This window comes from Budorcas taxicolor, chromosome 15, assembly GCF_023091745.1.
Source record: "Budorcas taxicolor isolate Tak-1 chromosome 15, Takin1.1, whole genome shotgun sequence".
Taxonomy (NCBI): domain Eukaryota; kingdom Metazoa; phylum Chordata; class Mammalia; order Artiodactyla; family Bovidae; genus Budorcas; species Budorcas taxicolor.
In genome coordinates, this window is record NC_068924.1 from 20,233,230 (window position 1) to 20,249,001 (window position 15,772).

Below are 15,772 nucleotides of genomic sequence, written 5' to 3' on the forward strand. Positions count from 1 at the left end.
TAAGAAAGGTGAGTGCCGAAGAATTGATGCTTTTGAGCTGTGGTGTTGGAGAAGACTCTTGACAGTCCCTTGGATTACAACAATATCCAACCAGTCCATCCTAAAGGAAATCAATCCTGAATATTAATTGGAAGGACTGATGCTAAAGCTGAAACTTTAGCAGGTGAAGCTTTAGCTGAATCTTTAGCCAATATTTTGGCCACCTGATACAAAGAGCTGACTCACTGGAAAAGACTCCGATGCTAGGAAAGATTGAGGGCAGGAGGAGAAGGGAATGACAAAGGATGAGATGGTTGGATAGCATCACTGACTCAATGGACATGGGTTTGGGTGCATTCTGGGAGTTGGTGATGGGCAGGGAGGCCTAGCATGCTGCAGTTCATGGGATCACAAAGAGTCGGACACAACTGAGTGACGGAACTGAACTGAACTGAAAGAGACAAAATACCTGTATGCAGGAAACTGTAGGACACTGATAAAAGAAATTTAAGATGACACAAACAGATATACCAGGTTCTTGGATTAGAAGAATCAATATTGTGAAAATTACTGTACTATCCAAAGCAATCTATAGATTCAATGCAATCCCTATCTAACTACCAATGGTATTTCTCACAGAACTAGAACAAATAATTTCACAACTTGTATGGAAACACAAAAGACCCCAAATAACTAAAGCAATCTAGAGAAAGAATAGAACTGGAGGAATCAATCTTCCTGAATTCAGACTATATTACAAAGCTATAGTCATCAAGACAGTATGGTACTGGTACAAAAACAGAAATATAGATCAATGGGACAAGACAGAAAGCTGAGAGATAACCGTATGCTCCAATAGACACCTTATCTTTGATAAAGGTGGCAAAAATATACATGGTCAGTCTCTTCAAATAAGTGGTGCTGGGAAAATTGGGCACCTATGTGTAAAAGAATGAAATTAGAATGCTTCCTAACACCATACACAAAAGTTATCTCAAAATGGATTAAAGACCTAAATGTAAGACAACAAACTATAAGTATCTTAGAGGAAAACAGAGGCAGAACACTCTTTGACATAAATCACAGTAAGATCCTCTATGACCCGCTTCCTAGAATAATGGAAATAAAAGCAAAGATAAATAAATTGGACCTAATTAAACTTAAAGAGCCTCTTGATGAAAGTGAAAGAGGAGAGTGAAAAAGTTGGCTTAAAGCTCAACATTCAGAAAACAAAGATCATGGCATCTGGTCCCATCACTTCAAGGCAAATAGATGGGGAAACAGTGGAAACAGTGGCTGACTTTATTTTTCTGGGCTCCAAAATCATTGCAGATGATGACTGCAGCTATGAAATTAAAAGATGCTTACTCCTTGGAAGGAAAGTTATGACCAACCTAAATAGCATATTGAAAAGCAGAGACATTACTTTGCCAACAAAGATCCATCTAGTCAAGGCTATGGTTTTGCCAGTGGTCATGTATGGATGTGAGAGTTGGACTATAAAGAAAGCTGAGTGTCAGACAATTGATGCTTTTGAACTGTGGTGTTGGAGAAGACTCTTGAGAGTCCCTTGAACTGCAAGGAGATCCAACCAGTCCATCCTAAAGGAGATCAGTTCTGGGATTTCATTGGAAGGACTGATGTTGAAGCTGAAACTCCAATACTTTGGGCCACCTGATGCAAAGAGCTGACTCATTTGAAAAGACCTCGATGCTGGGAAAGACTGAGGGCAGGAGAAGAAGGGGATGATAGAGGATGAGATGGTTGGATGGCATCACTGACTCAATGAACATGGGTTTGGGTAAACTCTGGGAGTTGGCGATTGACAGAGAGGCCTGGCGTGCTGCGGTTTATGGGGTTGCAAAGAGTTGGACACGACTGAGTGACTGAACTGAACTGAAACTTAAAAGCTTTTGCACAATGAAGGAAATTATAAGCAAAGTAAATAACAACCCTCAAGATGGGAGGAAATAATAGCAAATGAAACAACTGACAAAGGATTAATCTCAAAAATATATAAGCAGCTCATGAAGCTCGACACCAGAAAAACAAACAGCAACATCAAAAAGTGGGCAGAAGATCTAAAAAGATATTTCTCCAAATAAGATATAAAGATGACTAACAAACACATGAAAAGGTTCTCGACACCACTACTGCTGCTGCTGCTGCTGCTAAGTCGCTTCAGTCGTGTCCGACTCTGTGCGCCCCCATAGACGGCAGCCCACCAGGCTGCCTGAACCAACCTGCCTGACTTCAAGCTCTACTACAAAGCCACAGTCATCAAGACAGTATGGTATTGGCACAAAGACAGAAATATAGATCAATGGAACAAAATAAAAAGCCCAGAGATAAATCCATGCCCCTATGGACACCTCATCTTTGACAAAGGAGACAAGACTATACAATGGATTAAAGACAATCTCTTTAACAAGTGATGCTGGGAAAACTGGTCAACCACTTGTAAAAGAATGAGACTAGAACACTTTCTAACACCATACACAAAAATAAACTCAAAATGGATTAAAGATCTAAATGTAAGACCAGAAAATATAAAACTCCTAGAGGAAAACATAGGCAAAACACTCTCTGACATAAATCACAGCAGGATCCTCTATGACCCACCTCCCAGAATACTGGAAATAAAAACAAAAATAAACAAATGGGACCTAATTAAAATTAAAAGCTTCTGCACAACAAAGGAAACTATAAGCAAGATGAAAAGACAGCCTTCAGAATGGGAGAAAATAATAGCAAATGAAACAACTGACAATGAATTAATCTCAAAAATATACAAGCAACTTCTGTAGCTCAATTTCAGAAAAATAAACGACCCAATCAAAAAATGGGCCAAAGAGCTAAACAGACATTTCTCCAAAGAAGACATACAGATGGCTAACAAACACGTGAAAAGATGCTCAACATCACTATCAGAGAAATGCAAATCAAAACCACAATGAGGTACCATTTCACGCCAGTCAGAATGGCTGTGATCCAAAAGTTCACAAGCAATAAATGCTGGAGAGGGTGTGGAGAAAAGGGAACCTTCTTACACTGTTGGTGGGAATGCAAACTAGTACAGCCACTATGGAGAACAGTGTGGAGATTCCTTAAAAAACTGGAAATAGAACTGCCTTATGACCCAGCAATCCCACTGCTGGGCATACACACCGAGGAAACCAGAATTGAAATCGAGACACGTGTACCCCAATGCTCATCGTAGCACTGTTTATAATAGCCAGGACATGGAAACAACCTAGACATCCATCAGCAGATGAATGGATAAGAAAGGTGTGGTACATATACACAATGGAGTATTACTCAGCCATTAAAAAGAATATATTTGAATCAGTTCTAATGAGGCGGATTAAACTGGAGCCTATTATACAGAGTGAAGTAAGCCAGAAAGAAAAACGCCAATACAGTATACTAACACATATATATGGAATTTAGAAAGAAAAACACCAATACAGTATATAATGCATATATATGGAATTTAGAAAGATAACCCTGTATGCGAGACAGCAAAAGAGACACAGATGTATAGAACAGTCTTTTGGACTCTGTGGGAGAGGGAGACGGTAGGATGATTTGGAAGAATGGCATTGAAACAGGTATAATATCATATAAGAAATGAATCGCCAGTCCAGGGTCAATGCATGATACAGGGTGCTTGGGGCTGGTGCACTGGGATGATCCAGAGGGATGGTATGGGGAGGGAGGTGGGAGGGGGGTTCAGGATGGGAACACGTGTACACTCGTGGTGGATTCATGTTGATGTATGGCAAAACCAATACAATATTCTAAAGTAACAGAAAATTAAAAGGAATAAATAAATTAAATAAAAATTACATGCAAAAATAAATAAATAAAGTGAATGTCACTCAGTCGTGTCTGACTCCTTGCGACCCCATGGACTATACAGTCCATGGAATTCTCCTGGCCAGATTACTGCAGTGGGTAGCCTTTCTCTTCTCCAGGGGATCTTCTCAACCCAGGTTCAAACCCAGGTCTCTCACATTGCAGGTGGATTCTTTACCAGCTGAGCCACAAGGGAAGCCCAAGAATACCGGAGTGGGTAGCCTATCCCTTCTCCAGCAGATCTTTCTGACCCAGGAATTGAACCAGGGTCTCCTGCATTACAGGTGGATTCTTTACCAACTGAGTTATTCCTGAGGGTAAACACAATTAATCATTTGTATGTACTTCTAAACCTTCGCCCTGGGATAGGTACATTGCTATCCAGGGCAGCAATGGTGATGCAGACATTGAGAACAGACTTTGAACACATGGCAGGGAGAGGGTGGAGTGAATTGAGAGAGTAACAGGCATACTGCTGTATATTCTCACCCTGGGTTAGAGGGTAGGTGTGCCACTATTTGACCCTGATTTAGAGCTAAACCTTCTCTGATATAAATAAGGGATATTTTTAATTAAAAAGCCTAGCACACGTCCATTGCAGGAACTTCCAACAAAAATTTTCCCTGAAACTGCCTATTTTTTAAAAAGTGGTTAAATAAAGCTATTTTTACAAATATAGCAGAATTAAAGACAATTTCTGCCTTCTCTCTCTACCTCCCCTAAAAAATAATTTCTCTTGAATTTTATAAATAATCAAGGTCAAACTGTGAAGACACAACCATTCTCTATTTAATCCACCACTAATGCAAAGATGAAAGTGAAAGTGAAAAGTCTTTCAGTCGTGTCCAACTCTATGTGACCCCATGGACTATACAGTCGATGGAATTCTCCAGGTCAGAATACTGGAGTGGGTAGCCTTTCCCTTCTCCATGGGATCGTCCCAACCCAAGGACCGAACCCACGTCTCCCACATTGCAAGCAGATTCTTTACCAGCTGAGCCACAAGAGAAGCCCAAGAATACTGGAGTGGGTAGCCTATCCCTTTTCCAGGGGATCTTCCTGACCCAGGAATCCAACCATGGTCTCCTGCATTGCAGGCAGACTCTTTACCAACTGAGCTATCAGAGAAGCCCCAATCCAAAGATACAGCTTTGCAAACAATCCAAAAGCCATTTTTATATGGCACAAAAGTGTATTTCTATACTATTCACTAGCAGAATATTTTCATAAGTAAATTTTGATTAGGCATCTATTAAAAGTAATTTACATTTTCTGATCAACCCAATGACTAAAGAATGCGTCATCTGGGGGCAGCCAGGGATGCTGCTTGAGTCTGACCACTTGCTCAGTACTAAGAGGAGACTGGGGCTTCCTTGGTAGCTCACACAGTAAAGGATCCGTCTGTAATGTGGGAGACCTGGGTTTGATGCCTCAGTCGGGAAGATTCCCTGGAGAAGGGAATGGCTACCCACTCCAGTATTCCTGCCTGGAGAATTCCATGGACAGAGGAGACTGGTGGGCTACAGTCCATGGGTTCAGAAAGAGTCAGACAGGATTGAGCAACTAATTAAAAAAAAAAAAAAAAGAGGAGACTGAGCTAAGTATTTTGAAAGTTTCACTTGTTGGGATTTAGCTATATAATTTATTTTGGACCATCAAAAACATGCCATGCTTCAATATAGGCAAATCAAACAATGTGATACACCATATTAACAAATTGAAAGATAAAAACCATACGACAATCTCAATAGATGCAGGAAAAGCCTTTGACAAAATTCAGCACTCATTTCTGATTAAAACTCTCCAAAAAATGGGCAGAGAAGGAACCTACTTCAACATAGTAAAGGCCATATATAATAAGCCCACAGCAATCATTATTCTCAATGGTGAAAAACTGAAAGCATTCCCCTTAAGATCAGGAAAGACACAAGGGGGTCCACTCTCACCAATATTATTCAACATAATTTTGGAAGTCCTAGCTCCAGCAATCAGAGAAGAAAAAGAAATGAAGGAATCCAGATCAGAAAAGAAGAGCTCTGTTTACAGATGATATGATAAAATACATAGAAAACCCTATAGATACTATCAGAAAATTACTAGAGCTAATCAGTGAATTTAGCAAAGTCACAGGATATAAAATCAATACACAGAAATCACTTGCATTCCTATATAATAACAATGAAAAATCAGAAAGAGAAATTAAGGACTCAATCCCATTCACCATTTTAACAAAAAGAATAAAACATCTAGGAATCAACCTACCTAAGGGACAAAAGAACTGTATACAGAAAATTATAAGACACTGATGAAAGAAATCAAAGATGACATAAACAAATGGAGAGATATTCCATGTTCCTGGGTAGGAAAAATCAATATTGTGAAAATGATTATACTACCAAATGCAATCTAGAGATTCAATGTGATCCCTACCAAATTACCAATGGCATTTTTCACAGAACTAGAACAAAAAATTGCACAATTCATATGGAAACACACAAGACCCCAAACAGCCAAAGCAGTCTTGAGAAAGAACGGAGCTGGAGGAATCAACCTTCCTGACTTCAGATTGTGTTACAAAGCTACAGTCTTCAAGACAGTATGGCACTGGCACAAAAACAGAAATATAGACCAAAGGAACAAGATAGAAAGCCCAGAAATAAATCCATATATCTATGGGTACCTTGTTTTTTACAAAGGAGGCAAAAATATAGAATGGGGCAAAGACAGCCTCTTCAATAAGTGGTGCTGGGGAAACTGGACAGTTACACGTAAAAGAATGAAATTAGAACCATTCACAAAGATAAACTCAAAATGGAAGACCAAATGGTCAAATGTAAGACCAGAAACTTTAAAACTCTTAGAGGAAAGTATAGGCAGAACACTCAATGACATAAATCAAAGCAAGATCCTCTATGACCCACCTTCTAGAGTAACAGAAAAAAAAGCAAAAGTAAACAAGTGGGACCTAATTAAACTTAAAAGCTTTTGCACAGCAAAGAAAACTATAAACGAGGTGAAAAGACAACCCTCAGAATGGGAGAAAATAATAGCAAATGAAATAACTGACAAAGGATTAATTACCAAAATATACAAGTAACTCATACAACTCAATACCAGGAAAACAAGCGACCTAATCAAAAAGTGGGAAAAAGACCTAAACAGACATTTCTCCAAAGAAGACATACAGATGGTTAACAAACACATGAAAAGACACTCAACATCACTCATTACTAGAGAAATGCAAATCAAAACTACAATGATATATCACCTCACACCGATCAGAATGACCATCATCAAAAAATCTACAAACAATAAATGCTGGAGAGGGGTGGAGGAAAGGGAACATTTTTGCACTGTTGGGGGGAATGTAAATTGATACAGCCACCATGGAAAATGGTATGGAGATTCCTTAAAAAACTAGGAATAATAGTACCCTATTATCCAAAGAAATCCCACTCTTAGGTATATAGCCTGAGGAAAGCAAAACTGAAAAAGACACATGTAACCCAATGTTCATTTGAGCACTATTTACAATAGCTAGAACATGAAAGCAACTAGATGTCCATCAACAGATGAATGGATAAAGAGCATAAGTGGTACATATACACAAAGGAATATTACTCAGCCATAAAAAGGAACACATTTGAGTCGGTTCTACTGAGGTAGATGAACCTAGAGCCTATTATACAGAGTGAAGTAAGTCAGAAAGAGAAAGATAAATATCGTATACTAACAAATATATCTGGAATCTAGAAAGATAGTACTGATGAATTTATTTGCAAGGCAGCAGTGGAGAAACAGACCTAGAGAACAGACTTATGGACATAGGGAGAGGGGAGGAGAGGGTGAGATGTATGGAGAGAGTAACATGGAAAGTTACATTACCATATGTAAAACAGATAGCCAATGGGAATTTGCTGTATGTCTCAGGGAACTCAAACAGGGGCTCTGTATCAAGTAGAGGGGTGGGATGGGGAGGGAGATGGGAGGGGGGCTCGAGAGCGAGGGGACATATGTACACCTATGGCTGATTCATGTTGAGGTTTGACAGAAAACAACAAAATTCTATAAAGCAACCAACCTTCAATTAAAAATAAATAAATTTTAAAAAATGAAAAAAATGACATGCCTTCACATAGATTTCATGCTAAATCAGTACACCATTCATAGAAATATCAGATATATCCTCACCTTTAAAAACGTGGTAAGGACCACACCTTAAATAAAAGGATTCACGTATTAGTGGAAAAGAATTGCTGGATTCCTTTGAACATAAAAAGGCTCTGAGTTAAAATGCCATTAAAAATGATTGAATAAATTAGTGACTGAAAAGCCATCCAATTAGAAATAGTATTTAGCTTTAATAGGCGAAACGGTCATTTCAATAGACATTTAGCCTGTTTTCCACTTCAAATTTCACTAATTAATCACTAACTACTCTAACCAATGTCTAAAAGCAATCAGCACTCAATCTTTTATTAATCTTAATCTATCTTTATTTATATCTAAAGTTGCTAAAAATCTGCCTTTTACCTTTGCATGGGGATCACTTTATGATAAAAAGTAAGCAAAAGTTTGTGCATAACCAAGCATGAATAGTGGTTAAAATAGCTCATCTTTAGTATTCTGATTTCTAATTGTTTCCAAAAATAAAACTTTTACAATATATGGAACATGCGTGTTTGTGTACCACTGGATGTAAAATTTACTTTTGAATCAATTTTAAAGCAACAGATCACCAGCTCTCAAAAGGCTTTACATTTCTCATAAAGAACAGGTCTTATTAAATAAACTCAGAACAGAAGTCATGTTTTCTCTTATTTAACAGAGAATTCTGGTCTTGATAAAAAGCAAACAAACCACACACATAAAAGAAATGCAGCAGATCCCAAATGAGTAGTACAAAGCTTCCCACTTACTTGGTACTGGGCCGCTTTTGCAGGGCTTTATCCAGGATAAGAGATGGAGCACTCCTCCTCCTTTCTGCTAATGTTTTCATTTTCTGTTGAGGGGAAAAAACACACAATGAAGATCACGTGGCTTATAAAGCTGGTAAACAACAACTTCCAATCCAATTCAGCAAATTTTGTATGCCTATGCCTGCCTATCAAGAAGTGAGCAATCTTATTATGGAAATAGAATGATAACATCTAGACTAAGATAGTAAGTGTCAAAAAGTGGTATAGGCAGTTAAGTATTTCTCATGGTCAGAGAATAAGCAGATTAAATATTGACTAGAGTATTTGAGAAAACCACATCACAACCATTATCATCAATTGCAGTTTTATTGCTTATTACATGCCAGGCCCCATGCCAAAGACAGAACTGGATTAATTTATACTCCAAAATGTCATCAGAGTAGCTGATAGCTCTATTTCATTGGCAGGGTAGGCCCCCAAACTGGGCTTTAGGGAAAGACAGAATTTGAAAAGACCAAGTAAAGGGATAAGATAAGTTGCTAAAGCACACGATGGAGACTAGATTTTTACACATTTAATAGACATTTAAACTTAAGTATTTACATATTTAGGAATCTGTTCTTCAAAATAGTTTTGTTTATTGTAACTTAGACAAAAGATCTTTTCTTTTCTAAGTGGTATGTAAATATAGGATTAATTGGATAATTCGGTACTGTGTTCTACAGGACCCAAACTTTGTGGTGAGGTTATATTCAATTTGAGTTATCCAGATAATTACTCTCTAGATTTTCAGTCTTATAGATTTAACACCTCGAGAAAGAGTCCAAGGGTGAGCCACTGGATATAAATGTGTAAAATTTACCATCTAGTCACAAATAGCCATGAATGAAGTTCAGGCTTCGTTACCAAAGCATCCCTCATGCTCTGCCCTCTCACCCTTTCCTGGCCAGGAGTCTCACCCACTACCTGAGTAGACCTAGGCCAGCCACATTTGGGGCTGAGTGCCGCTCTAAGAAAAACCACATAAAACCAAGTAGCTCAGTGTCTCATTACATGATTCACAAAGGAACAGCTTCTTAATTAATAAAATGTAGATCATCCTAAGGAAGAGAAGAAAAATCATCCCATGACAAGGGGACACTAGACTTCTTTGGCACAATTCTTTCCCCCTCAATTCACCATGCCCCCACAGATCTCCCCCAAATCACTGTTGTCAGCAGGGTCATGGCCTCAGTGTTGCTGTTCCCTTCATTAATCCTTTGGCTCACATGTGAAGACAAAATGCCCTAATCTCCTTGGTATAGCTCAGACAACCAAAACAATCATATAAAACATTAATTAAGAACAGGAAACAAATGGGTAAGAAATACAGAACACCATACTTACCAATCAGGAGACTGAATCAGTCTCAGCGCAGGTTAAATTATATAATATGGTGCCCTCCTTCTGAAGAGAAAGCCCACAGTTTTCATCAGATTCCCAGAAGAATCCGTAATCCCTCTGAACCGGTGATTTTGATAAACTATTTTATATATTATAGCTTGTAAGCTGTATCTTAACTGTTTCCACTGGTCACATCTCCTGGGAACACAACTCTCAGGAATTTAGCACTCTGAGGCCAGTGTGAATGTAGAGGTTGCAAGGTGAAGGGAAGTCTGGGAGACAAGTATTACCAGTGGGCTGTTCCCATATGAAGAGTCTCAATTCTGGAAGACTGGGTTGACGTTACTTAGGTGATGGTTCCTTATTATGTAGATTTTCTGCAGGATTCTGTTTCACCTTCAGGTCTAGGTTTGATTCCTATTTCTTTTCTGGAATTTGAATCCTTTTATTCAGGATCCAGGTACTGTGCTTTGAACTTTGAAATAGGCCCAATCCTGTAAGCTTGACCTGGGCCCCTTACCCTTGGCCTGTTCTGGCCTTGAGTTTCTGCCTAGCCTTTTGAGTGAGGGGGTGGGGGGGTGTGGAGGAGTGACATTCTTGCACCTATCTCAGTAGTCTTCCTTCTGCTGCTCCTAATCCTCTGACACCATTCTCAGCAGATCCAAGTGTCTAAACAAGATCTTCATTAACATATGATTTCTAATTCTGAGCTCCTTGGCTTTCAGGCTTACAAAGAATCTGGAAAGGGTTCAAAAGACAGCCATAAAAATGATTTAAAATGTGGCAAAAAGAAAGAAACTTAAGACAAGTTAAAATGATCTGACAAGTTAAAATGATTCTTCATTTGGAAACAGTAAGTCTCCAAGGTAATGCAGAGTTATTATACGAGGATACCAAGTGTCTTCCAAAGAAGATAAAGTGAAAAGAAATGTGGCTATACTGTAGACTAAGAATCCAGGTTGATCCTGGGTAGTGGGTTTATGAAGAAATTTATAAAAGCTGTGAAAGAAATTATGCACTAACTTCAAGGGGTTCAGAAACCCCCTAATATGGATTCTTTAGGGATCCATGGACTCCAGATTTGAAACTTTTTGATATAAAGAAATCTTTCTGAGTGATGGCTGTTAAACATGAGAATGGATAATCAAAGAAGAGTGACAAATTTTCTTCTGTAAAGATGCTTTTAAAACAGTTTTTCATAGAGGTCTAATATAGCAGACTATTTGTACCTAGTTGTATGCAGTAATTAGACTGTGTTTTCTTAGTTATGGGCTTCCCTGGTGGCTCAGCCGGTAAAGAATCCGCCTGCAATGCAGGAGACCTGGGTTCGATCCCTGGGTTGGGAAGAACCTGGAGAAGGGAATGGCTACACTCCAGTATTGTGGTCTGGAGGATTCCATGGACTGTACAGTCCATGGGGTCGCAAGGAGTCGGACTCAACTGAGCAATTTTCACTTTCACTTTTCTTTAAATTGTTATAAATTGGTAGATGTGTGACGAATCAAATGTGGGGTGAATCTACCTCATTTGGTGGACTCATATTTAGATACTGCAGTCAAACTACAGGCAAAATAATATTTGAAGTCCTATTGTTTGTACTGAGACTCACTTCACTACTAATCAGATATGCAGCCTAAGGTAATTCATACACTCCTCTGAGTCTCCATTTCCTTATACAGAAACAGAAAATTTGGACTACATAGTCTCTTAGGTGACTTCTATTTCTGATATTCTCATGGTAAGTGTCTACCAAAGATTCACCCTGGAAATGTTATATACACAATGCATTTAGAATTCATAGGATTCACTTCTCTAAGTTATAAAAAGTCTTAAAGAGTTGTCAATATAATGGGAATCTAGGTATTAATTCATCCAAAGTACGCTTTTTTTTTTGCTCAAAAGTGTAGTAAAGTAAAGAACTTTACCTCAAAAAAAAAAAAAAAATTCACTCATCTGTTGAAGAATCTGTTCTCAGGCAATAACGACTTAGATTTCTTTTGGTTTATTAACAACTGTGAAATAAAATATACAAAAATAGAAGGAGACTACTGATTCCTTTCCAAATCTATAATAATACAAACCTGTCAGGACAGGTTGAAACTATGGTCATATCAGCACCAACAAATTTCCCAGTTGTTCAGTGACAGAGAAAACTACGATACTTTGCCTCACAGGAAACGAGCAGATAGGTTTAAAACAGTGTATGTTTTCTTTGTGAAGTTAAAATCACAATTCACAGTGTGGCTTTTCAGAATGCCCAAATGCTTGCTATCTATATTGAGATTACCTCACAAATACCAGATGCCATTCTGAAACTGAGTAGTTTTTAAAGGATAATCTTGTAAATTGATAAACATTAGGCAAAAAAATCAACTGCATTAATCTTTTAGAAGTGATTTTCTTGACTTTGTACCAATTAATTAAGCCAAGGCTTAAGCAACCCCCAAAAAACTAAACAAGACTTTTATATAAGCTGAAAAACAAATTATGAAGTAGAATTTATTTACTCCTCTGCTAGCAAATGGGAACAATGAGGGGCTTGGACAGAGTTGTAAAAGGGAATTGTGATTAAATTTTAAAAACTGACATCTTTATACTAGTAGCCATTTATTAGGAAAGTATAACATGAACACTATACAGAAATTAAATCTTTGGTTTCCTAAGCTGCCCCCTCTGCAGCTATATTCAGTATTAGAGGCAAAAAACCTATTCTGCAAAAGAATAAATGAATAGAGGTAAATAAAGATAAAAACCAAATGCCTATAATTAATTTTTCTTTTATGTTTCAATAATAATACAAAACTATAGCAACATTACCAGCTAATCTGGAAGGTGCTTTCCACTTCAATTCTTTTTTTAATTGGTTAGATGAACTAAATGTTGAATTCCTGTGTTCCTAACTAACTTTATAGTTATGCCTCAGTTAAAGCATTTCACATAATTATCTATCTCTTTCTTGAGAGCAAGGGCTATGTCCAAACGTTCTCCCATCTTTCCAAACTTTATCCTATCTTTCAGCAATTACTGAAATTCTTCTCTGTGGCAGGCCTATCCTTGCATTACTAGAGCCTAGTACAATACCTGGTACAAACTATATACTTAATAAATGAAGGTTTTCAGTGAATTTTAAAACGTACTCATTCTCCACATCTATGCTACTGTTCCCAACACACACACAGAAAGGCAAACACACTTACTTAAAGGGTTCTGTTGGAACACTGTCACTAAGGAAATGTAAGCATCTGCTATGGAACCGGATGGTGAGAGTCATCCTTGTACATTGCAAACTACAGCTTTTGACATAGTGTTGACATTTACATTGGACTTCCCTGATAGCTCAGTTGGTAAAGAATCCGCCTGCAAAGCAGTTGAAACTCCAGTTCAATTCCTGGTGGGGAAGATCCCCTGGAGAAGGGTTAGGCTACCCACTCCAGTATTCTTGGGCTTCCCTGGCGGCTCAGCTGGTAAAGAATCTGCCCACAATGTGGGAGACCTGGGTTTGATCCTGGGTTGGGAAGATCTGGAGAAGGGAAAGGCTACCCACTCCAGTATTCTGGCCTGGAGAATTCCATGGACTGTGTATAGTCTATGGGGTCGCAAAGAGTCGGACACGAATGACTGACTTTCACTGACATTTACATTATCATGGAGTTTCATGGTAAATATCTGTCGTATAATAAAAGTTAATCATTTGCCAACAAATGGTGCTGGGACAACTGGATATACATGCAAAAGAATGAAGTTGGATTCATATCTTATACCATATACAAAAATTAACTCAAAATTGATCAACAGTCGAAAAGAGCTGAAGCTATAAAAATGTTAGAAGAAAACATAGGCATAAATATCTGTGACCATGGACTAGGTGATGGTTTCTTAGATATGACCCCAAAAGCACAAACAACAACAAAAAATTAAATTGAACATCATCAAGGTTAAAATTTCTATGCTTCAAAGGACATTATTAAGAAACTGAAAAGAAAGCCCACAGAATCAGAGGACATTTTTGCAAATCATATATCTGATAAGGGGTTTGTATCCAGAATATTTAAAGAACTGTTACAATTCAATAAAGTAGGCTAACTTTAAAATGGATCTGAATAGGAGGTTCTCTTAAGAAGATATAAATGGCCAAAAAGCACAAGAAATGATGCTGAACATTGTCAGCCACCAGGAAAGCACAAATTAAAACTATGAAATTCCACTTTATACCCATCAAGATGAGTTAATATCTTATTATCAAGATAATTATTATCAAGATAATAAAAAGACAACAACTCTAAGGATGTGGAGAAATTAAACTTATTCACAGCTGGTAGGAATGTAAAATGGTGATGCCTCTTCGGAAGTTCTGCAAATGATGAAACACTGAGTTACCATACAATCCTGCAATTCCTCTTGGGTATGTAACCAAGAGAAATGAGAACACATGTTCACACAAAAACATGTGCACGAACGTTCCCAGCAACATTATTCATAATGGTCAAAAAGCAGAAACACCACCAATGTCCATCAACTGAAGACTGCATAAACAAAATGTGATACCATCATAAAATAGACTATTACTTGCCAATAAAAGAAGCAACAAATGTGCAACAACATAGATGAATCTTGAAAACATTATGCTAATTAAAAGAATTCAGTCCCAAAGGACTACATACTATATGACTCCATTTAAGTGAAATATTCAGAATAAACAAATCCACAGGAATTAAAATAGATTAGTGCTTGCCTGGGGTTTAGGGGGATGAGAAAATTGGGATGTAATGGCTAAGGGGTGCAGTATTTCTTTTTGTGGTAATGAAAATGTTCTAAAATTGTGATGGATGCACAATTCTAGGAATATACTTAAAGCCACTGAATATACACTTTTAAGTGACTGAACTGTATGCTGTATAAACTATATCTCAACAAAGCTCTTAAAATGAGTAAAACAAAAACTAACCACCAAGCTACTAAACTACTGAGCTCTAGCCCAGCAAACTGGTTCATAGCCAGAAGCTCTATTTTCCCTTGTTCATACAACAATCATCTGAAGTATAATACATGAAAATGAAAATTACTTATTTTTTTGTCCAATACATTTTTGTACAAAATGTCTGAGTAGCTCTTCATTTGAACTCCTCAGAGATCTGAGGAATATGCCAACCTGCATGCTGTGGTTTGCCACGGTTCCTCCCCTATTTCTCCAGTATTTTCCTAGTAAATTCTCACCTTTATCCGAGAGTTTAAGGTGGTAAAGCAAGTGTGCCTGAGTAGGAATCTAAAGTTGTAAGCAGGTTATGGAAGAAAAAAGTTTTGTTCTTTTATTTTCAACAAGGCATAAAACACTGTTTATATAAAAACCTATATGTAATCTCTCAGTGGAATTTTAACTTTGTATCAACCAGGAGACAAAAAAGTTGTAAGCAGGTTATGGAAGAAAAAAGTTTTGTTCTTTTATTTTCAACAAGGCATAAAACACTGTTTATATAAAAACCTATATGTAATCTCTCAGTGGAATTTTAACTTTGTATCAACCAGGAGACAAAGAACTATTTTTGGAACCTCGAAGTATCAACCAGGAGACAAAAAACTATTTTTGGAATGGCGAAATCACTCTGAATCTGGTCATTCTTAGTTCTCAAAGAGAT

At 37.7% G+C, this 15,772-nt stretch overlaps 1 protein-coding gene across 1 annotated transcript in view; it reads right to left on the reverse strand.

The window, feature by feature from the left end:
- ARHGAP20 (Rho GTPase activating protein 20) overlaps positions 1-15,772 on the reverse strand; it is a 200,811-nt gene that overhangs the window by 169,852 nt on the left and 15,187 nt on the right. Inside the window, exon 2 of the mRNA XM_052653158.1 lies at positions 8,757-8,839. Coding sequence (XP_052509118.1) covers positions 8,757-8,839 — 83 coding nt within the window. The remainder of the gene's footprint in view (positions 1-8,756; positions 8,840-15,772) is intronic.